The sequence below is a fragment of the Hyla sarda genome, chromosome 5, assembly GCF_029499605.1.
Source record: "Hyla sarda isolate aHylSar1 chromosome 5, aHylSar1.hap1, whole genome shotgun sequence".
Lineage (NCBI taxonomy): Eukaryota > Metazoa > Chordata > Amphibia > Anura > Hylidae > Hyla > Hyla sarda.
The window spans coordinates 185,007,505-185,032,985 of NC_079193.1; the positions used below are offsets into that span (position 1 = coordinate 185,007,505).

At 39.1% G+C, this 25,481-nt stretch overlaps 1 protein-coding gene across 3 annotated transcripts in view; it reads left to right on the forward strand.

The window, feature by feature from the left end:
• Positions 1–25,481, forward strand: part of LOC130273684 (dynein axonemal heavy chain 5-like) — a 334,039-nt gene that overhangs the window by 92,395 nt on the left and 216,163 nt on the right. For all 3 annotated transcript variants that reach the window (XM_056520899.1, XM_056520897.1, XM_056520898.1), the window contains exons 22-34: positions 6,591–6,798; positions 9,569–9,656; positions 10,204–10,327; positions 10,839–11,005; positions 12,307–12,399; positions 15,931–16,128; positions 16,900–16,980; positions 17,059–17,463; positions 17,553–17,671; positions 17,953–18,089; positions 18,656–18,818; positions 19,476–19,587; positions 20,472–20,600. In XM_056520899.1, the coding sequence (XP_056376874.1) occupies positions 6,591–6,798; positions 9,569–9,656; positions 10,204–10,327; positions 10,839–11,005; positions 12,307–12,399; positions 15,931–16,128; positions 16,900–16,980; positions 17,059–17,463; positions 17,553–17,671; positions 17,953–18,089; positions 18,656–18,818; positions 19,476–19,587; positions 20,472–20,600 (2,024 nt within the window). The remainder of the gene's footprint in view (positions 1–6,590; positions 6,799–9,568; positions 9,657–10,203; positions 10,328–10,838; positions 11,006–12,306; positions 12,400–15,930; positions 16,129–16,899; positions 16,981–17,058; positions 17,464–17,552; positions 17,672–17,952; positions 18,090–18,655; positions 18,819–19,475; positions 19,588–20,471; positions 20,601–25,481) is intronic.

The window sequence follows — 25,481 nt, forward strand, 5'->3', positions numbered from 1 at the left end:
TCCAGCTTCCATGGGTGCAGTTAAAACTTAACGTTTACTTCATCCAGATAGGATTAAAAGGACATAGTGGAGGTGGATAGTGACATATAACTCTAAAATCGGAGTGAAACGCTGACGAGTGACATGTCACTATCCACCTCCACTATGTCTTATCAACTGTATCTGGATGAAGTAAACGTTAAGTTTTAACTTCACCTGTGGGAGCTGGATTTTCCTTCTTTTTGCCAGTAGAATGATGTGCTTTACAAAAAAGCTCGATCATGGTTTCATCTGTCCCCAAGACCGTTTTCCCAGAAGGATTTTGGCTTACTCAAGTTCATTTTGGCTCAATGTAGTCTTGCTTTTTTATATCTTTGTGTCAGCAGTGGGGTCCTCCTGGGTCTCCTGCCATAGCGTTTAATTGCAGGAGTTCATGCTGACACTGATGCTCACTGAGCCTGCAGGACAGCTTGAATATCTTTGGAACTTGTTTGGGGCTGCTTATATACCATCTGGACTATCCTCCGTTGATACCTTTCATAAATTTTTCTCTTGCCTCCACGCCCAGGGAGATTAGCTACAGTGCCATTGGTTGCAAACTTCTTGATAATATTGCTCACTGTGGACAAAGGCAAAGATCTCTGGAGATGGACTTGTAACCTTGTGATTGTTGATATGTTTCCACAGTTCTGGTTCTCAAGTCCTCAAACAGTTCTCTTCTCAGCTTTCTGTTGTCCATGCTTAGTGTGGCACACACAGACACACAATGCAAAGACTAAGTGAACTTCTCTCCTTTTTATCTGCTTTTAGGTGGGATTTTTATATTGCCCACACCTGTTACTTTCCCCAGGGGAGTTTAAAGGAGCATCACATGCTTGAAACAATCTTATTTATCCACAATTTAAAGGGTGCCAATTATTTTGTCCAGCCCATTTTTGGAGTTTGGTGTGACATTCTGTCCAATTTGCTTTTTCCCTCCCTTTTTTGTTTAGTTCCAATAAACACACAAAGGGAATAAACATGTGTATAGCAAAACATGTGTTACTGCAATCCTTTTCTGTGAGAAATACTTAATTTTCTTGAAAAATTTCAGGGGTGCAAACATTTACAGCCATGACTGTATCAATGGCCAGCTTTACTGTCTAAGTGCCTGTTACAAAGGTACCAATTGCTAGAGCCCTCCCTACATACCAATCACCTCTCTTATACCAAGGCAATGAAGAAAATCAGTTATTGCAATACTAAGTAGTATTTAAAGCGCAACTGTCATGGACATTATACCCCCCAGACTAATAACATGATAGTATAGATGATGATATGTGTAATGCAGCTATACTTTTGTCTGCTGTTTATCACTCTTTATCAGCTGGAAAATAGTTTTATCCTGCGGTCAGCAACAGTCGGATAGGCGTGGCTGGGGATCGTAATGCCCCGCCTCCGCCACGCCTATTCCCTGTAAGTGAGCGCTGGACCACTGTGTGATTTACACACAGGTCCCCACCCCCCGATGTCCATGATTTGCAGGCCTCCACTGAGCCTATACATATAATGTGCACCTTTATGTTATATGAAATACAGTGCCCGTACTCGTCTTCTTTCTTCTCATGGTGCCGTAGACGCGCTGATTCTGCTTTCACTACAGGCAGTGAGCTCGCTCCCGTTGTCTGCCGCCAGCACAGTGCGCCTGCGCAGTGCTAGAGGCAGGGAGCGAGCTCTCTGCCTGTAGTGAAAGCAGAAGCAGCGCGTCTCCGGCACCATGAGAAGAAAGAAGAGGAGTACGGGCACTGTACTTCATATAACATAAAGGTGCACATTATATGTATAGGCTCAGTGGAGGCCCGCACATCATGGATATCGGGGGGTGGGGACCTGTGTGTCAATCACTTATAGGGGATAGGCGCTCACTTATAGGGGATAGGTGTGGCGGAGGCGGGGCATTACGATCCCCAGCCACGCCTATCCGACTGTTGCTGACCACACGATAAAACTATTTTCCTGCTGATAAAGAGTGATAAACAGCAGCCAAAAGTACAGCTGCATTACACGTATCATCATCTATATTATCATGTTATTAGTCTGGGGGGTATAATTTCCATGACAGTTGCGCTTTAATAAAGCATCATTAGTAGCCTAAGTAGCATAAAGTAGTATTTTGAACTGGCTTGAAAAGTAAAAAATTCCAAGGCTCTGTAAAATAGGATGCAAATATCCCTTTTAGGGGTACTCCGGTGGAAAACTATTTATTTATTTTTTAAAACCAGCTGTTGCCAGAAAGTTAAACAGATTTATAAATTCCTTCTATTTAAAAATCTTAATCCTTTCAGTACTTATCAGCTGCTATATGCTCCAGAGGAAGTTGTATAGTTATTTTCTGTCTGACCACAGTGCTCTCTACTGTCACCTCTGTCCATGTCAGGAACTGTCCATAGCAGGAACAAATCCCTATAGTAAACCTCTCCTGCTCTGGACAGTTCCTGACATGGCACCAGTTGATTTGAAAAAAATAGTTTTCCACCCGAGTAGCCCTTTAAGACTGTGTTTCTTGTACAAAATACTAACGAAAACCAGCATGCCCTTAAGGTTTGGAACGGTCATGCACAGAAGTCTTCAGCTGGCTGGGAGGTGTTGTTTCCCCACAAATAATAAAGGGCCATATATTTACATTACATAAATCATAAGGTGAATATACAGAACAGGGCAAGGAACATTTAGTAACCCTAGTCCTATATTATACCTGTGGGAGTGGGGTAATGGCTACATTGCCTGGTCTCAGCCTCTTGTTCCTGCTGCCTTACAGTGTGCGGGTAGTGATGTGTTGTCAGAATAGGCTTCAGTGTTCTGCTCCCCTTTATCTTGTTTATGCCATTCTTTGTTTTACTGAGCCTGAAGTTCTTGTAGGGCTCTGGGTGCTGGGAGAAGAAGAGCCTAATGAGCCTTCAGACAGGTGCTGAAGTCCAGGTTGTTCCACAGGTAAAAGACTGTGTGAGGTGCAGAACAGCGTCCTATGCAATTCTGCTTTCACTGCTTCCCTCAGCTGGTCGGAGATTTCCGAACATACAGCGAGGGGAAGGCAGAGCTGGGCTGGATGCAGCTCTGCGCTTCCCTCAGTTCCCTCCCTCAGCCGTATACAGTTCCCTCCCCACCCCTGTCTCCTCAGCTCAGGGAGGTAGATAGCGGGACTGTGAAAATTTACATTCCTCCTGCTGGCAGGAGCGAGGCTGTGCCAGATGGCCTGTGAAAATCTATGTCCCTCCTCTCCTCCAGAAGGAGGTGTGAGGAGGGATGTGTGTACGGGGCGGAGGGAGGTACAGAGTTTTGTCCTGCCCAGCTCTGCCTTCCCTGCTGTATGTTCGGAAATCACCGGACAGCTGAGGGGAGGGGCGAATGCAGAATTGCATAGGACGCAGTTCTGCACCTCACAGTGGCATTGTCTGCTTAAATGTTGCTGCCTCTAGAGACCGACAATGGAGAAGGAGTGGGCTATAGAGAGCACAAGAGCTGCTCAGTTAAAGGGGTATTGTTTTAACCAAGAACCACCCGAACGGTATCACCGCTGGTCCTAGTTAGGCAGGGCAAATAAGAGTCCAAGGCCAGGTCAGGGTTAAAAGTAGCTTTACTGAAGTAGACAGATGGTACAGTCTTTACAGCAAGGCCAGGATCCCAGAGAGATGAGCTGTAACACAGTGGACCTTGCAGCTTGCTGGGACTTGCAGTGACTTTGACAGACTTTAGGACAGCCATCCTGACTATAATAGACTTGACTCGACTGAAGGTAGACTGAAATAAAAAAGCTGTGCAAGGAGCCCATAGGCTAGCTGCGGGTCAACTGGTCATCTGGTGCTCTCTGGGTAACAAAACATGTGACTTTAACATGTGACAACCATTATTATGTGACTAACAACCATGTGACCATATCAAAGGTCCTTTACATTCAATGTACAACTAATTACATTATGGGGGTACACTTCAGGCGAGCCCTAGGGACGTGCAGGGACTCAAGCTGATAGGACTGTGGGATGCATATCCCGGGACATCACAAATTTACATCAAAAGAGATTTTTTTATTAATTCTTTCACAGTAAATTAATAGCCTAAAATGGTGAAAAGTATGAATAATCCATACAGTAGTAAAACTATGATTACATAAAACTGGAAATGGTACAGCTTAAGTGCTTTCTGATGGATTCACACATCAGCAAGAGGCACAGTGTCCTTACTGATACCAGAAACAGGGAGAAAGGGAGAAATATTGACTGAAAGGTGTGATAAAAACTATGCAGTGCAGGATATACTGGGATGTGCAGTGTGGTGATGTAAGAAATGAAATTCTGTCTGTAATGGAGCTTTGTGACTGTCCCGGGCAGACAGGTAGCTGCTGCAGCTGCAGAGATGTAAGTTTCCTACAGGCTGCTGTAATAAAACATAAATACTGTTTTTGTCTTTTCTGCGAACATAAATCTTGCATATTTTAGACAATCTGGCTAGTCCAAAAAATGTTGTATATATAACACTTATATAGGTATATGGGTTTTTATATTCTAGCTAGATCCCGATTCCTGAGTAAGGGTACGTTCACACGGGCAGATTACCTGTGGAATTACTGCAGCGTATTTGCTGCGGAAAATCGGCGGCGGATTTTGCTACCATTGACTTCAATGGGTCAGCAGAAAATCTACAATAGAGGTAGATTTGCAGATTTTCCTTCGGACCCATTGAAGTCAGTGGTAGCAAAATCCACTGCAGATTTTCCTCAGCAAGTATGTTGCTGAAATTCCGCAGGTAATCCGCCTGTGTGAACGTACCCTTAGACTATGTTCACACGGCAGAATTTCTGTGCTTATAGGCTGCCAGCAGTCTATTTGCAGTTTTGAGGATTTTGTGCTGAATTTATGCAGAATTACATGTGCCAAACACACATATTCACACTAAAATCCTATTGACTTCAATGGGACTCTGCTCTGGAATTCCGTTAGAAAAAACTGTTCATTCTTTTTGCAGAACCCAGAATGCAGAATGTCCGCAGTGGAAAATCTGCTGTGTACATGGGACAGGAAAAATTCCATTTATCACAACTTCATGTAGCAGAATATAAAAGCTGAATTTTTCCTCCAGATTCTGCATGGAAATTCTGCCGTATGAACATACCGTTTTACTAGTTTACTATTTGGCTTATTATTTGCACTTTTCATTGGATAGTCCGATGGACACAATTAATATAATTTTTTACCTGTTGGTGGTTGTTTGAAATGTTGTACTGTTTATATTCATGTGAATGTTTTACTGTGATCCCAGGGGTATTTTCTACAGTGGCACAGTCATCTTCATTTACAATGCCTCCCAGGATTGTGTTCAATGAACTCTGCACTGCTACTAGTACAGAAGCAGCTGCTTGTACGGTGTCCATTTTAGGACATCGTCAGTCGTCAGCCATACCTCCGTCCTCCGTCAGGCAAAACAGCGTCCCGCCTCCTCTCTCGGACCAATCGCCGTCAGTTGTCAGCCGCAACTCTGTCCTCTGTCAGGCGAAACTCCGTCAGGCAAAACAGCGTCCCGCCTCCTCTCTCGGACCAATCGCCTTCAGTTGTCAGCTGCAACTCTTTCCTCTGTCAGGCGAAACGGCATCCCGCCTCCTCCCTCACACCAATCACTGTCATCCTTCAACCACGACTCCCTCATCCGAAAGTCCCTCATCCAAAACGCTGTCATGCCTCAGACGATTCTCCCTCAGACGCAACTTCCTGCCGCATAGCAGAGACGACGCTGCACAGCACTGTATAGCAGAACCGACATTGAATAGCGTGTACAGCAGAACCCGTATAGCAGGGAACCGACACTGACTCTGCTCTGCTACACGGCAGGAAGGTTTTTCGTCTGAGGGATGACAGAGTTTTGGATGAGAGACTTTAGGATGACGGAGTTTAGGATGAGAGACTTTAGGATGACAAAGGAGGGAGTTGCAGCTGACGCCTGATAGAGATTGGTCCGAGGGAGGAGGCGGGACGCTGTTTTGCCTGACGGAGGACGGAGGTACGGCTGACAACTGACGATGTCCTAAAATAGACACCGTATGCTTTATCAAATCTCTCCCTCTAAACTATTGACTCTGCCTCTAAACTATTCCTTTGGAAAAGCTGTCATGGAAAAGCCGTGACATCACAATCCTCCGGCCCCCGTGATCGCCAGTAATCAGGACCGGAGCGAACACGACTGATTATAACGGGGTGCTGCGTGCAAGATCACGGGGAGGCCCAGCGGCGGGACCCCCGCGATCAGGCATCTTATCCCCTATCCTTTGGATAGGGGATAAGTTGTCTTAGTGCCGGAGTACCCCTTTAAGCACCCCCATAACATTTTAGAAGGCAAGAAATAGGTAGCCTTGTTTCTACCTGTAAGATATTTAATAGGTGTTGACATTTTATTTCCTGATCAATCTTAAAAGCATTTATGAAAATTCTTATACATTCTAAAAATGGGACATGTGAGCTTAAGAAAAGTAACCTCCCTGGATGCTCTGAAATAAAGGTTGTGTTCTATCGGAGAAATTTTATATCAAAATATGGTATTTTAAAACTTTATCATAATGTAAATAACCTCGGCTCTTATTATTCTAGACATTGCCAACGTCTACAGCTCCCTAAGAGAGGTGGAACAGATTTGTAAGGAAGCCTCTGACATTTTGGAGTGCCGAATCGAGAAGTTGCTTTTGGATATTTCTGACACACTGCTAGTGGATTTGCCTGAAGAAGATACCATTACTGTTCCAGTTTTCTTGGAAAGAACAGAGAAGGTCATTGCTGCCGCTGCAGAAACATTGTCCATGTAGGTCTTCTTGTAGTCATTAATGTTCAAATAAGGGATGAGAATGGGGCTAATGTAAAAGGCAGATTATTACTGTTTTATGGCATCCTTGGTGAAGATGCAAATGCCGATTTTATTTGATGTATACATGTTTTAACTGATAGATCAGAAATAGTTTGTTAGCAATTTGAGCAATTTTAACGTTGCAGTCATGTGCTGGAAGCTGCAGTGACTGACTCGACTTGACTGGAGAGACTGAGCTGTGACTTTAGCTTACTTGTAGACTTGTACCTTGTGGCTGCAGACTTGACTTGAGGCCTCCTATGACTCCAGACACACTCTTAGGCTCAACTGCACCTCAGCAAAGACTCAGGAACTAAGAGAGAGAAGAGACTCATCCCAGGGCTTTTATGGGGGAGACTCTGGTGGGGTCCCATTGGTCACCCTTAAGTCACCTGGTCACTGATACCTCCTGGGTAACAATCACATGACAACTAGTGATCACATGTTAACCTTTCTTAAAGATACAACATTTTTATGTACATAACATAGGGGATACTATTCAATAACAGTAGAACAGATGCAGGGGTGCCCAGGGGACACTGCAGGGAGGCTGCCTGACAGGGCAGCAAGGTTATGGGGTAACAACTCCCATACTGGGCCACCACACAGGTTTACATAATTTACAATAAGTCACAGCTCCTCCCCCTCTCACTTAAGAGGGGGAGGAGCTGTGACTTATTGTCAATGAATTAGCTCTTGTCAATGAATTAGCTCTTGACTATAGGTTCCTATGGTTCATGTGAATGCTGTAAAGCATATCTCTAAATGCTGTTAGAAGCATGGCTGCTCTCATAGTCATGAAAATATAAGAAAAATCAGACAACACAAAAATTAGAAGAAAATAATTTGTATTACAATTTAAAATTTTTATGGTAAAACAAATTAGGTGATACACTTCCTTTTACAAATGGGAATTTAGGTTGTTTCCCTATGTTTTCTAAGGGTAACATAAAAATTCAGCCTTCAGACAATACTGATACTTAGGAGATCACAGTTAACTGCACAAACTGTTTTCTCACCTAGCAGTGAGCACATATTATACTGAGTCCAGTGACAGAGCCCTGGAGCCTGTCAGTAGTGCTTGACTTAACCTGTCCATAGAGATCAGCATTTTCCTTACTCCTGTACTCTGCTCCATGAAGGCAAAGGTGAAATTACTCGCAAAAGCTTATACTTTATCTCAGTCACTTACTAAATATTGCTTCTATACATGTAATATCACTGTGGTTTTTAATTTCTCTTGGGACTTGGAAAGTGACAATATCAGTATAGGTATGGTTATTCTATATACTTACAGTCCCGCTGGTGCACTGGTGGCAGTCACCTGGTATACTACGGTCTCCTCCTGTGACCCCGCCAGACCACAGAGCCCAAGCCGTCCCTCAGCAGTGGCATGGAGCCAAGGCCTTCTGTGACTGTTACATGGCTCTACGTCACTTCCGAGAGGAAACTCATCCTTGGCGGTCCAGCGGTGTTACAGGAGGAGATAGGAGTGGTTCAGGCGACCAGTGGGACTGTAAGTATATAGGAGCTACATGATATATTTTTTTTAACAGTGGCAGGGAAGTCACTTTTCTTTTCAGAAAAGGGATTCTGCTTGGGAGTTCCCCCAAAAGAATGAAAGAATTTTCCACCACTAAAATCTTGCAGTGTAAATGGGTCAGCGGGAGACCCATTCACACCAATGTTTAGGTTCATGCAGTGGAATTCCTGGGCGCAATTTCGTGCACGGAAATTCCGTAGTGTGAACATACCTTTATATAAAAAAAAAGTGCTTGTAGATGCCTGGATATCAGTATAGTTTGATGGGTTCAGTATCACTGTCCACTTGTTCCAACAGGGGCAGATATGTTAATGAAGGAAGTTCTTAGCGGATTTGCAGTTGACTTTGCATTATATACGTTGAAATATATACTCTGTGTTCTTCAAATTAACATTGAATAAGATTTCTTCATCTAGATCCATGATATTATGTAGATTAATGGGTACATCCATGATAATCTAGGGTTGTAAAATTATGACAGTATCACTGTTATTTTGTTTTATTAAACTTAGTTAGAGGCTAATTTTTTCCTTAATATATCTTTATAGGAGCCAGGGTTTTATTTATCCCAAAAGCTTTAGTGGGACAAGATACATTTTTTACATAGGCGCATGCTTATGATCAATTTTTTTATTGTGTCCAGTTGTAGGTTTTTGATGTGTACGTATAATTTTCTGGCAAATTTGAAGCAACGATGCCACAATGTGGTTTGTTTCTTTTAGGGTATGTTCACATGCACAGAATGTCCAAGCGGAATTCTGCCAGAATATTCCTCATAAACATTCTTCTGCTGCTGAGTCCCTTTGATATCAATGGGGCTCTGCTGCACTGTTCACATGGTAAAAATCTTGATTCCGGTTTCGGCATAAAGAATAGTCATGTCTATTCTTTTTGCGGATTACGCTGGGAAATGCATTGCCGTCTATGAGACAGTGCTTTTCCAAGTGGTCCTATTTAAATGTGCAGAATGTCCTGACATGTTTTTTTGTGCGGACATTCCACACATGTGAATATGGCCTTAGTATGAGTAATAATCAGTGCTATCAAACCAGACCAAACATTAAGAAGTTTTATCTTTTAATATGTTTTGTGTGAAAGAATATGATGTCAGTCGTTCTGTGTATATCTAAGGTCATGTGATTGGACTAATTTTGTGTTACTAAATAATATGGTTTTATTTTCTAGGCAAAGCAAACAAGTGGAGGTTTGCTTGTATGAAATGATTGATGCCCTTAAAAGCAAATTGAAACCATCAGACAGGGACAGTCTGCAGGTAAAGAATTCAAAGTTTCTTACCACATAGGATTATTGTTTTTTTGAAGGTGTCTGAGGTTTTAATCTTTAGTCTGCAAGTACAAAACAAAAAAAATCAACAAAAAACTAAAATGCATCTGATCGATAAGGCCTGTACTGAAAGCAGTCAAGAAAAAAGTACACATTTCGAGCACCAAAGGGTCCTACACGGTAGTTGGCAGACTTTACAGACTAACATTTTATCTATCATTGGGTAGTGGTTCTTGGACCAATCCTTCAAGCATACCTTCATATAGGGACTTGTAGATTGTAGCTCATTGAATCAATCTAGACAACAATTATTAACTGACCAGTGTCTAACACAGGATAGTCCTAATCATGGCCCCCTTGGAGGTCTACAGATCAGGATTATCGATATCTCATTGCCAACATATTAGTAATGCATAATGTTATGGTTACTTTTTATTTCTATCCTTTTTTTTTTTTTATTATGTATAGTAAGTATACTATGTTTTAACTAGGCTTATTAACCAGTTACTAATCTTTTTTTTTTTTGTTTTGTTTAGGCTTCATTTGCCTGTTTGCATCCAGATGCTAAGCAAAAAACTCGCTGCCAAGAATGTCTCCCTTGTAGTTACTATAATATGATGGGTCACTTGTGTCAGAAAAATACAGATTCTCTTGTCAAATGTAAGTTGTTTTTTTGTCTAAGTAAGCAATTACCTTTTGATACGAAATGACCAGCATTCATTTCTATAAATCCTTGTTTTTGGCTCACAGTGTTTTTTTTTGGCTTATTATTGTGCGTGACTGCTACAGAACTTGGTCTTCCAGTAGCATCAGTTAAAGAACCTTAAAAAATATATATTTAAAAAAAAAACTTTTTTTTAATAATAGTTCCTTGCCTTTGGAGTTTTTACTTAAAACTCTTTACCAGTCATGATAAAGAAAAGGTACAATAGAAATAAAGATGTAGAATGTAGAACCCATTTAAAAGGCCCATCCATTTATCCATCCGTTGTGGTGTTTTTTTTTATTATATAATACATGTCTTTAATAACAATTGAACTAGGCAGTTAAAAAATACTTGAATGAATGTGAAGATTGTAAGGCCCAAATAATTGGGTTTAATGCCCGTTCAGCTGTGCAGCTGTAGTATTATAGCTATTTTAGCTGTCTTCTAACATTTTGAATTCTTTAGGTACTAAAGTTTCTTTAGATACCTTGAAACGTCGACTACACACTGTGAGCTCCAAATACCAGACATCAAAGCTTGCAAAAGACCAAATCACCAATCCATTATTTAAAGCTGAGATTCACCTTGCCATTCCAAATGTTGTCATGCGGCCTAGCCTGGAGGATATACAAGTAAGTAGATTGTATTTTATTGTAACCTTATAAGATCATTAGACATGAGGAAGGAGTTCTATGACCATATAAAAGCACATGTTGCAGGCGAAGTGATTGCAGAACTTGAAGGTGGCTTCTTATATATTTTTGTCATTTATAGCAGGTAGTAAATCATTTCTTATAATACACATTCCAACTGCTGCAAAACCTCTTGAATAATAATTGAAGCCTTCTGTCCATCATTGACACAAAATGTTCTTATTCTTTTCTAAAAGATAATTTGCTGCATCTGAGATGCGTTTTTATAATGTTTTGCAGCATCTGATTTTCTATTTTGTTTTCCAGCACCTGTGTTGTGTATTATGATGATTTGCAGTTGCAAAATTCAGCACTGAATGTCAGGGGCTTTTACAGGAGAAGGGACTTTTGTGAAAGTGATTGGTGGACAAACTGCAGGAAGATACTAGGGGGAAGGGGTACAGAAAACATGTGATTTTTTTAGCCTATAGACATTCTCCAAATGTACTACATTTTTAAAAACTTTACCCACTTTTATGCAAAACCTTTTTTGTGAAGTCCCATCCTCTTGTCAAGCACACTGCAAAACTCTCTTTTTGTCTGATTTGTTTTAAAAATCAGATCTGCATGGAAGGCTATTGGGTTTCCTCTCACTGGAATACGTAGAAACTGCAATACATGTTTGTGTATATGATATAATCAATCATGTTTACATGTGGTAACATCACCTAGTGAGACTTGTGGTAACATCACCTAGTGGTAGAAGAAAGACTTAAAATATATATAAAAAAGAAAATAGATAAAAATAATTCTGTAAAAAATAATGAAAATAAAAGCACACATAATTATTATTGCTGTATCTGTAATCACCTGGTCTATAAATGGGGTGAATATCTGGTGAATTTATTTAAAAAACAAAACAGAATTGCTTTTTTTGTCCATCCCACCTCTCAAAATTACCGTAGTTATTAAAAAGTCTTATGTACCCTAAAATTGTGCACAGCTGAGAATATGACAATACAAATACAAATAATTTAAGTGTTTATATTGAGCAAAATTTGTATAGAGAACAATACATTTGGTGTCAACGTAATTGCCTACAGACCCTACAGAGGCTAAAGTTAACAAAATTACAAAAACTGTTGAATTAATTTTTTTTCCTATTACATTATAGTATTTGTGCGTATGACAACTGTTGGTACTGTGTGTTTAAAGACAATGTAGTGGTGAAGCACTGCAGTTACTATGGTAGGTTAATTCAATATAGATCAGAAGTGTAATGCCCTGTCTTTGGTTTTCAGAGTGCTGTGAACAAAGCCATAAATATTATATTGTTAGCAGCCAAGGACATTCCTCTGTGGAATTTTGCACATCTACATCACAAACAGCAACAGGTAACGTGCAATATATTTGAGCCGGTGTGAGTGTGTATTACGGCTTATTGATTCTGACAGCAGGGCTGTTATCATTAGGATTTTCGTATGCTCAGGAGAGGGAGAATGAAAGAGAAGCAGTGCTGACAACTAGAAGAACTTCCCCAAAATGCTTCGACAAATTAGTTACCAGGCTTTAAAGCTCTATTATTTAAATAAGGATGAATTTCTCTTGTTATCTGGAATACATCTGCTTTCTAAAGGTTCTTTAGTCATCAATTGAGCCTTTTACATTACTAATCTGTTATATTATGTAGTACTTATAACTATGCACAAAATGGATCCATTAATGTGACAACAATTTTATTAAAATTCCCTATAAGCCAAAGAGATGGCAGCCACTAGACAGAACAGCTCTCAGCTCTCGACTCAAGAAAAACATTGTTCTTTTGGTCCCTATTGACCAATACAGTTGTTGAAATGCAGATGTACAATGCCCATCTGTGGGCATTGGACATCTGCATTTCAACAACTGTATTGTATTCCCAACAAATGGTTTTTACTTCATCATTGGAAATCTGCGTCCAATGATGAAGGAAAAACCATTTGTTGGGAATATTCTTAGTGTAGGGGTGTGAATCGCCAAGAATTTGGCGATACGATTGGAATCGCAATACCAGTGTGGCGATTCGATATATCCCGATATATATCGCGATACCGTCTAGGTGACGATACATCACGATATATCCCGATACATCGCCCACCTGGGAGCATTCATAGATCCCAATAAACGCCGCTGTCAGCTTTGACAGCGGCGATCTAGTAGTCCGGTGCACACTTTTCTCATTTTATCCCATCTGGGCTGCAAAATAAAAGAAAACGCACTTTCTCTTACCTGCCAACGAGCCCCCGGAGCTCCGGTACAGGTGTTCCGTCTCCAGGCTGTATTCTTCTTACTTCCTGGTAGCCCGGTACGTCACACAGAGCTTCAGCCTATCACTGGATGAGGCGGGACATTGCTGGATCCCAATGAGTTTCATTGTTTTGAATTGGGTCCATCGGAGATCCGGTATGTTACCAGTTGAGCTGGAAAAAAAATAGGACCTACACTATTTTTTCCCTGCTCAACTCCCATCATTCTGTCGGAATAGCCGATGGAGCTTCATTTAATGTATGCTCACCAAAGGTGTTTATGGTTAGTTAGGGTTTTGTTATCGATAGACACAACACTATTATGAGCCTTAAAGTGTTAGCGTTATGTTGCCCAGGTAACCCTATCCATATGGTAGGAAAGAACTCTTGACCCAGCACTGCTAAAATGTCCACGTTTATTGGAATCCTTTAAAACAACATGAAATGGAGAAAACGCACCACTGTGCTACACGCATCTCAGCTTTTCAAGTGCATCCACGCTCGAGGGTGAACCAGAGTGTGTATGCGCTCAAAGCATGTCCATTCTAGCTAAGATGCATGTAGCATGGTGGTGTGTTGTCTCCATTACATCTTGTTTTAAAGGATTCCAATAAACGTGGACATTTTAGCAGCGATGGATCTAGATTTCTTTCCTACTGTTTTTAGCGTTTATCACTGTGACAAGTGAAGATCTGGACACGCGCAGGCAGAGGTAAGCTAAAGATTTAAACCCTATCCATTTTCCACAAGTGGCTGGATAATTGACAGAAATTCAGAAAAGGAAAAAAACTAAAAAACTAGGCTTTTTACACAGGCCCTACTGCAGGTTATTACATGGATTCCACACTGAGAATGCTTGTAAAAAAAAAAGTGTTTATTAAAATAAAAGTTGAACAACCTTGCCTTCTTCAGGTCACCAGGGTATTACTTCCTGACTGGACTGATAAAAAAAAAATGCGCCTCTGTGTGCCTCTGGAAAAGCATTGACTTTCCATTGCTACTCTCCTAAAAGGGGTTATCCAGGAAAAAGCTTTTTTTTTTATGTATCAACTGGCTCTAGAAAGTTAAACAGATTTGTAAATTACTTCTATTAAAAAATCTTAACACTTTCAGTACTTATGAGCCTCTGAAGTTAAGGTTGTTCTTTTCTGTCTAAGTGCTCTCTGATGACACATATCTTGGGAACCGCCCAGTTTAGAAGAGGTTTGCTATGGGGATTTGCTTCTAAACTGGGCGGTTCCCGAGACAGGTGTCATCAGAGAGCACTTAGACAGAAAAGAACAACCTTAGCTTCAGAAGCTCATAAGTACTGAAAGGATTAAGATTTTTTAATGGAAGTAATTTACAATTCTGTTTAACTTTCTGGAGCCAGTTGATATATAAAAAAAAGTTTTTTCCTGGATAACCCCTTAAATTGTAGTAACACATTTGTAGCAGTTTGTTCTCACCTTCTAGTTGTACTTTGTACAAGCTTGAATAAGTAAACTTTTATAGCATATGTATCATCTGTATTCACAGTCATGTACGAATGAGATGTCCTGGATAGGTCTTTTCGAATCCCTCTATCATTTGCCTCCACAGGGCTTTTCACGTTTGCAGTTGTTAGGACATCAACACATAGAAAAATAAAGGCACTAACAGAATCATAAACCATAGGCCTATATAACATATACACCAAAAAAGGGGGCCAAGATGATGGTAATAAAAAGTATGAATCTTTATTACAAAATTAATAAAAACTATCCAAAAGATTAAAAAATGACAGTATTACTTAAAGAAGCAGTTACACACACAGAAAAATTGAGGTGAGTATATCATATAAAGCGCCTGATGGAGATGATCAACCTACATAATAATAGGTGGAACAGTAGAGCTGGATCGCTAATACATGCTGTATCCAGGAAAATCAACAAGGCGCAAACAGGACTGTTTTTATTAATTTTTTAATAAAGATTCATACTTTTTATAACCATCATCTTGGCCCCCTTTTTTGGTGAGGTTGTTGGGACATGTTTGCTGGTAAAGTAGGTGACATTTCTTTCCATAAAAAGACCTACTGCAGCTTTCCGTTCTCATTACATCAGGGTACAAAGATCCTGTCTTGAAATAAAAATTGAATTTTAACTAGCAAAGAAAAAAGAATGCTAAATATGTAAAAACAAGTTAAATGCCTATTCCATTAAGTCTACTTTATAAGAACTAATCTAAAATAATATTCATAAGAATTAAGCCACATGGTGATGGCTTTGCATAATCTATGGCAATTATTTCATTTTCTGTGTGGAATTTATTCAGGCCGTAATTTAGCATTTTTCAATTAGTCATTTTGTTCAGCAAACTGTGTACTTCCCAATTAAGTTCTGATTTATTTCCTATCATGGTAATTTTCACTAGAAGGGCACTGACACAGCATTAAGTATGTATGCTGGGTGTTTTTTATGATGAGCTGTACTTTAGAAGAAGGAAATAGTAAGTACTGATTAAGTAATTTCAAGCAGAAGAAGCAAGAAAGAGAAATGTTTTACTATATTAGACTTCAAAAATGTGTTATTAGACCTGAAATATCTATTAGCATGCTGATCCCATAAAGTCGTGCAAATTATTATATGTTTTACTTCTCTGTTTTCAAACCTTTTCTAGATGGAGCAAAATGCTGCTAGAGATCTGGGTGATGAACTTACCAAGATGGTGGTGCTGAAACAACTGGATAAGCAAATCACTGAACATAAAGATGTGAGCAAAGTTGTATCCAACCTCAGCTCTATTGTCCTGTTACTTAAAACAGATGCCACGGATGTTCTGAACAGTTTTACTACATTTTCTGGTATATGGAATCAGGTAAGACAATTCTATCTGTGCAGAGCCTTTCAGATACAGTTACTGGCCTTTTTAACAGCCTAAAACTTACGGGGCCCGGAGGTAACACAGCAGGGGGTCACAGAGTACTAAAACCATTTCACCGATCCCAGTTGTGCTCTATTCCAAAGAGCCAATAGTTCAGCAAAACCATAAAACGAAGTAGAAGGAAAGAACTCGCTGTAAGCAAACTGGTCTGAAGTTACTTTTCTTTTATTGAATAGGTGCAGACATCTTGCAAACGTTTGTAAGATGTCTGAATCTAGTCAATAGAAGAAAAGTAACCATGGACAGGTCTCCTTGAGTGCATTCCTTCTACTTCGTTTTGTGGTTTTACAATTTTATCTGAGGCTGTCCTTGCACATCCCTTTACAGTATATTACCATATTTACCTTGACATTAGGATGCTATAAAATAGTGGTACTGTGTAATAATGTTCCGGTACAGTATTTACCCAAGAATTTGGATGCAAACTAAGGCAAAAATGATGGAGTATGTCCACCCGACTTTTTAAATTCTAATCCAATGCAGAAATCCCAGACGCAAACAATGTTTGTAATCCTTCTGACTTCCTGAAACATCTCTAAGACAAATTATAGGAAATGATTCTAATTAATGGTATATGTTTCTCCAGAGCAAGTAGAGAAAAACATATAGAATCACTAAATGCTAAGGAAAATGTGATAGAAATATGTTAGAATGATAGTATATCTGGATTTCATGTCAATTCCTTATATGTTATGTGTTTCATAGGATGTTGATGAAAAAGTAAAAGAATTCTTGGATACCAACCCAGTAATGTCTGAATTTCGAAGTCAACTGAATTATTATTCGGTAAGATATTAGTCATGTCAAGTTCCAACTTCCTTAAATAAATTCTTGTGATGCCTCAATTTCATATTTTCTTTACAGCAATTGGAAACCCAAATCAATGAAATTCCAGGCCACTGCATTGTTGGGTCCGTTGACTTCTTCACCGATTGTCTAAAGATGGCATTAGTCCAGGAGTGTCGAAGGTGGAAGAGAGCAATCGGCTCAGCTTTGAATAAAAAGGCTGCTATGGACATGGATGAAGTCTATTCGTTTATAGATAATCTTAGTAAGAGATTGAACCGACCAATTAATGACCTCGATGATGTCCGGGGAGCAATGGATGCCCTGAAAGAAATCAGGGAGTCAGAAATTAAAATTGACATGATGATTGGACCAATTGAGGAGTCCCATAGCCTTCTGGTGAAATATGATCTTCTGTTTCAAGATGGCAATGCTGAGCGTGTAGATGGATTAGCATACGCTTGGAAGAACCTGAACACACAGGTAGAGATACCATGTTTGCAGAAAGCATTATAAAGCATAAAGCCAATATTCCCTTTGCTGATCTTAGTTATTATTCATTGCCTTATCAGGTATTGCAAACCCAGAATTTACTCATTAAAGTGCAACCAGAGATGAAAACAGATTTACTGGATGGTGTCAAGAAATTCCAGGTTGATGCTACCGTGTTTTATAAGGACTATGATTTATCGTAAGTAAGAATGTAGATCATTACCTCTTGGTTTCCTGGGCATTACCGAACAGCTGGTGGCCCATTTTAAAGCATATTTTTCCATTACATATTGCATCACACTATTTTTTAGTTCTTGATTTAAACAACATGCTGTCTTTAAATTCTCATAAATTGGAGGAACTGCGGAGCTGTTTTATTGCTTAGACAGAAAGGATGTCTGCTTATATCATATGAGGTGTTTTTAATCCATAACTCATTCTTTTTATTAATGTACTTACTTGTAATTCTTTTCTTCACAGTGGTCCTGGAGTAGAAGGGATTCCTCCCAGGGAAGCCAGTGACAGATTGCAAGTGTTTCAGGCTAAATTTGATGAATTATGGAGAAAATATATCACTTTTTCTGGAGGAGAAGAACTTTTTGGTCTGCCAGTAACAGGTGAACAACAGAATTAGTTACATATTTAGTATAGTTGAAAAAAGACATATGTCCATCAAGTTTAACCAAAAAGGTTAGTTAAAAGGGGTATGGGAGGATGAAGAGTCGGGGAATTACAATAATATGTTTTGCTTTTAGAGAACTGCAAATTCTGAAAATGGTTATATTGCTGATCCTACATGGTTGTTTGATACAGCGGTTAAAAGGGATACAATAAAGATTCTTCAAGGAATCAAGTGTGGGTTGACCTGCAATAATGTTAGTCATAGCTTAACTAAAAATCAGTTTAACGAAAGCAGCAAGCATAGGTTGAATGAAAGTGTATTTATGGCTGGTTTAACATGGTCGTATTACTGATGTATTTTTGCTTCTTTACAATGGCCATAAGCATTTGTCTGACTGACCGAACTTCATATAACAAATTAGCAGTAAGCACTTTTAGGACGGGTTCACACTGCAGAATTTCCGACTGGAATTCTGCGAAATTTTCTGGCAAGAGATTATCAGTGTGAAACACTAAATAGTTTTCAAAATTCTTTCTTTTTCTTTTACTTAATACTTTTTAGACTACCTTGAGCTGCAACGAATTAAACGGGAACTATCTTTGCTTCAGAAACTGTATGGTCTCTACAATGCAGTTATTGAAAATATTAATGGATATTATGAGATCTTATGGACTGACCTAGATATTGAAAAAATCAACAGTGAACTTCTGGACTTCCAAAATAGGTGTGTATTTTAGGTTTGTGCTGCTACTGGTTTTTATTGGTCTCTTTTTCAGGTGAGAAATAAAGTTATAATTTGTGATAAAAAGGAAGGGTATGGAATTTGGATCCTTTATGACTTGCTTGTTTGCAGACATATAGATGCCACATAGATAGATTCTGTATTCACTGTGTACCTGCAGAAAAAAACTGAATTCCCTGCGTCACTCCAAATATATTGAAACACTGCTTTTTGTAATAAGAAAATTATTAGGAAATTTGGGGTACATTGCTGAACACTATGTTATGACAACTATACGTGTACTTTTTTTTTAATTTAGCACAGACGTCATCTTAGGATGTCTCAGGCTTTGTTAGAAAAATATCTTAAGCAACGTTGAATAATGTGACATTGCCTTTGATCATAATTATAAATTTTTTATTATTGCATCCAATTGTACAAGAACAAAGGATGTTATCTACATAATTTTCTTCTTCAAGTGAAAAGCCTTTGTTGGAGGGACTCTTTTATTTCAGCTTTCTTAGTATTTTGTTGACTTTAATAAATCTGCTCAGTACAATGTGCGTCTACATGATTTTCCAAATAAATATATTAACACTGTACATGCTGTAAAATAATGTTTGCCATAACTAATACATTGTGTTCTCTTCCTTATATTAGAATTCGAAAGCTGCCAAAAGCATTAAAGGAATGGCAAGCATTTAATGACCTAAAGACCAAGATTGATGACTTCAGCGAGAGCTGCCCTCTGCTTGAAATGATGTCGAACAAAGTATGAAGTTACTTCTCTTTCCAAATATTATTGTTGCTAGATTAAATAGGTGAAGTGAATTGGTAGTCAGTGATGCCAATAATTGCCTACCAATATGGAAATTTTGGTCATAATTCACTGACTGTAATTAACTTTACTTCTTACCAAACATGGCTGATACTTTTTTTTTGCTACACATTTAAAGGGGTTATCCAGTAATAGATAAACAGCTCATTTCTATAAAAAAAACGCTTCCTGACTGTCTCCAGGTTGGGTGTGGTTCTGCAGCTCAGTTCCATTGAAGTGAATGGAGCCAAGTTGTAATACCACACACAACCTGGGGACAGACGTGAAGCTGTTTTTGAAAGCTGTTTTGATTAGCTCTGTTTTTCTGTTCCTGAATAACCCATTTAAAGAGGAAAGCAGACATTATAGAGATGATCACCAGGCTGTCATCTCTTTCTCAAACTATCTTCTGTGGCTGCTGTGGTACAGGGAACTGGGAAATGTCACTTCTGCCCATAAAACACATGTCATGACTATCTGTGCATTACCTCATCTCAATGCACCAAATAAAGATGAGAACAGAAGTTTATACAATCCTATTCGCTCTTTGTGAGCCATGTTGCTTTAAAAGCATTATGATCTGTTATTTTTCCACAAACTACAGCATTACTGGAGTTTGTGACACCTTTTCCTCACTGACTTCCCTGGGAAAAACCATATGTGTAAACCATTATATGATCCTTTTTATTTTGTATGGGTTACTGTTTTATGGGGTTCTATACAAATCTTGCATTTTAAGATCTATGCTGTGAATTGTAACAAGCCCAATATGTGAGTTGTCCTTTACAGTGCAGTTAGCTGTATTTTTGCATTTATTTACTGCTGTTTTTCTTCTCCAGGCGATGATGAGGAGACATTGGGAAAGAATAGCCCTACTTACTGGCCACGTTTTTGATGTGGAGTCAGAAAGCTTTTCTCTGAGGAATATAATGGAGGCATCTTTGCTTAAATATAAAGAGGATATTGAGGTTAGTACCAATGCTAAGGAATGTACAGCTATTCAGATAGATTTCTAGCAAATCTCATTCAGTCCCTCATTTTTTCCTTATCCATTAATTTGTGACCAAGAGTCAGACACATAGGTTGTAGATTTACGCTACGTGTTAAAATAATTGTCCTTTATTGTTAAAGTCATCTTCCTAATAATTATTTATTGATGTTATTAGGCTCATACATGTACCATAATTAATCACACAGTAATGTAGGTTCATAACATTTCCATTACGGAAGACACTATACATGTGGTTAGTGAAACAAACTCCAGGGAACTGAAACTTAACCCCTATCCACAGGATAAGGGAGAAGTGTCTGATCGTGGGTAGTCTGACTGCTGGGACCTCACTGTGATCTCCTGCATGGGGCCTCACTACTTACCAGTCCTCTGCGGACTCCCTACCCCACCCTTGGAGACAAACGCAAGGGATGGCCTACTTAGTCAACCAGCTGCTGCGGATAGGGGATCATTTTCAGTTCCCAGGAGTACCCCTTTAAATTAATCAGTGGGCAGCAAAACAGGGTACTCCAGCTTCACAAAAATAGGATAAAATCACTTGTTTATTAAGGCTCCATATTATGTATATTATGTATAATATGAAGCCTTAATAAACAAGTGATTTTATCCTTTTTATGTGGAGCTGGAGTACCCCGTTTTGCTGCCCATTGCATGAACTGGGGATATGGCTCAGCGTCTCCTCCTGTGCTCCCTGCTATGAAGTTTACCCAGTCACGAACATGAATTTGGTGAACTGGAGTTTCCTTTGTTTTTCTTTGCCTTTAAATGAATCACCATTATGTATTTTAGTGAGTGCATTCATAGTATTATGACATTCCTTCTCAAAGTCTGGCCTCTTAGTCTTTACCTTTGTGAGATGTAATGATTGCCCCTCAGTTGACATGGGCAGCACTTTTGTCATTTTGAAGCAATAGTCGGTACAAAATAAACTTTATTATGAAAAACTGACCTACTTCTAAATATAGAAGTATGTATGTTAACTGTAATATATGTACTAAATGTGACTAAAAGTGAAATGTCTTTGAAAAGACCAACCAAAATTGCATCGAAAAGTTGTCTTGTGTGTGTGTTCTCATAAGAATATAGCCACAATACTTAACGTATGGTGGACCAAAACTCCCTCACACTACCTAGTACAAAATAACTATCAACATATTTATACATTTGGTTCAGTGCCGATACAATATGTCAGCGTTACTAAAATTGATCTAGTGTTTAGATTGTAGAACACCTGTGTATATTGAAACTCTTAGACAATGAAAAGACCAATGCTGTAATGTGATTAGTGAAGGCCTCATACAAGCCTAGTATAAACCCTGCAGACCACTGGAAGTTAGAAAATTGCAAAAAAAGAAAAAAAAAGGGGTGTCGCTAAAATTTAATATTTATTAATCCATTTAAAAACCACCAGATAAAAAAGAGTGTAATGACCAAAAGGTGTATAAGAGACAAAAAAAGAAGTTCAACCTTAATGAACTCGGTCGCCAAAATTTACTTAATGAGCCATTACTATGGTACCAAAACAAATACACGCTTCACTTTGATGTATAGTATGGTTAATGAAGACCTCATCAATATCATATCATTTGCACGCGTTCCCTACATCTAAGTGAAGCACGTATTTGTTTTGGTACAATAGTAATGGCTCATTAAGTATACTTTGGTGGCAGAGTTCATTAAGGTCGAGCTTCTTTTTTTGTCTCTTTTACACCTTTTGTTCATTACACTCTTTCTATGTGTTGGTTTTTTAATGGATTAATAAACATAATATTTTAGCGACACCCCCTTTTCTTTTTGCAATTTTCTAACTTACAATGAAAAGACCACCAGAGGGAGAAAAGGTTATTGCATCCCTAGTAAAAACTGCCAATGAAATGTAGTGCAGCATGGCAAAGGTACCAATAAGTAACATAACAGGTAACTGAACTACAAATGTGTTTTGTGGGTTTGAAGAAGCAGTGTTATCTACAGGTGGCCTTTCCTCTTCAATATGAATTAGTTTTTTCTGTGTGAGGTGAACTATAGCTATCTATAAATGAAAACATGTGGAGATGTAATTATTGTATGAATATTTATATAAAACAAATGATAGTACATGAGCACAGGAGCCCTTCATTTGTGTGTCTTCTGCGTAGCTCATCTTCTTAAGTACCGCATACTCAATTTTTTCTCCTTTAATTAGCCATGCAAATAGCCTGGAGCACTTAAAATAAATTATGTGGCGGCTGTGACTAGAATGTATGAAACGCATAAGTAAAAGAATCTGGAACAGTAAAAATGTGGTAGTCTTTCACAGTGTAAACCACGTCACCATTGGGATTTGTGATTGCATTTCCTTTCTCAACTTCTGTATATAAAATGAAGCCTGGGGAAATAAGGCTAGGTTCTCATAAGAAATTTGTAGTACATCTATGGTATATGATGGAGATACAAGCAGAAAGGAATGCCAGTGTATAGAATGGTGGTGAACATATTGTGAATATATAATGAATATATAGCGAGTATATTGAACAAATATGAGGGATCCCCACTTGCATGTATTGGTCTCCGTTGTCTCACTTCATGGTGAATAGACTATGGAGACTACTGGCTGCTTCTCACACACTTGTGCCACATACTTTTCAGTCTGTGGTCTCCTAGACTAGAAGGTCCACATCCCTTTTCCAGGACACCACATCTGTATAGCACTGGACCCTACATCCTTCCTTTGTCCCACTTTTTCCTCAGTAGCATAAGAATTCCAAACTTTGGTAGATACTTGTAATGCCTGGACACAGTGTGAGCTGAATCCTATTCTTCCCCAAGCCAAAGCTATTTGTCTACTGTGGTTGAGGATGTGATGAGAACAGATGTTATTACCTTAGGGGCAGATGGCATTAACCCCTTGTATTCGTGATGCCAGGGCGTGGTTAACCTCTGCAACATCTGAGGTATGGCCGCTGGATTCTGGGCTAGGCATGGAGCAAAAAATGACTACAACACCAAGTTACGGAACATCGGCAGCTTTACTGAGGCAGAACTCAGGGGATACTGAAATAGAGTCTGCCACACAGGACAGCAAAGGTACAGGAGTGCAACTCCTGTACTGGGCCACCACACTACCATCTATGCATAGCTTGACAGCAAATAAAGAATGTTTTATCATTCATTTATAGTAAATGATGGTAAAACAGTCTCTAAGCTATCATAGCAGCCAAGTTGTGACATGATTTTCACTAAAAGAAATTGATACTTTACGGCTGTACCACAATATTGTTTATTAGTTCCTTGGCAGTAGACTTGGCACTTAATCTTTTGTTTGCCAAATTACATTGTTTTTGTTATTAGTCTTTAAAGTTTAGATTTATTGCACTTACCTATCAGCCTGTCATGGTGTTTAACAACTTTTAATAAAGTAATAAATTATGGTGTTTTATGAAATGTATTTGCACACAAGTAATAATTCTAATACAAGCTAAGCCGCTGCTATTATTTATTTTAGCCTACACCATATTAAATTAATAATTATTGCCTTCAGATCAAACTCAGGAAGGAAGTTTGATGGTGTGATAATGTAATACAGTAAGAAGTCAAAGACCTGTAAAATCTTGGCATATTGCTTGGACATTCTATCACATATTGCTTGGACATTCTATATGTGCTGACTAGGGTATTGCAGTAGATGGCAGGGTCTGGTGGTATTAAGCCTGGGGGCAAGATGTTGTTAACCCCTTAGTGTTTGTGACGCCAAGATGTGTTTTTTCCGGTATGTTAACTGCCGTCAACCAACCCAAAAACGGTTTGTAATAAAGGAAGGTTCACAGCAAGGATTCTGAATAAACTGGAACCTTTACTTGAAATGCTTAGGGAACAGTCTTTACAATTATGCAGTTCCTTCAGAGGCAACCGGGACACAGGATACCTCGCAGGCTTGCTTGGACTTGTAGTTATTGAGATATTTAGGCAGGCCACTGTGCTACTAATATGTTCCTGAGTAGTAGTCACTGGATTTGTAGAGAGAATTATAACCCACTTTTTAGAAGTGGCTGCCGTTCTTTAGGCTTTGGCCTAGATGAGATGAATTTGCAGTATATAGGACTGTGTGCTTGCTTTTGAGTCCAAGAGATAAGAGAGCTAACTGAGAGAATACAGCCTCTTATATACTAGGGGGCTGGACTAAAGCCCATTGATTGCTAATTCCTGGGGTTCCTGTGCCCTTGGAACTCTGGGTATATCACATGACAGTAGGTCACATGACCAATGATGGTCCTATACATTTTATACAAACTGTACAACTTTACACATATGAACAATAGGTACACATAATGAATATACTTCATTTATATGAGACAACAAGGGGGAGGGGGGGGGAGGGGGGGAAGCCCTGCAGGAGAGCCCAATGGACCTAAGGGACTCTTCCTGAGGGGACTTAAGGATGGTACAAGACAGGTCCTGTAACGGGACACCACATATACCCAGTACACATCTCATTCCTGATGTATATAGTATCACTACCACTGCACATGGTTACATGGTAAGGAGGTATAGTCTACATTGGGATGTTAGGTTGCAACCATATAATACCCCACAAATTCCATGCTTAAGTCCTATTAATTAGAAATGGGCTCAAGCATAGAACTTAAAAGAAATCGGTATGGTATGGTTTTCTTAGCAACTTTACTGACCAGCATGGAATGTCTCTCCACGCGGACCTGAAGAACAGGTGGGAGTTTAAGTTTACAGGTACCCTTTACCATCCGTAGAAATTACCTTTGTCCTATTAATACATTCCACATAGGTATACATCTCTCTATTTATATGAATATCTTTACATTAAATCTTCCTCTCATAATCCATA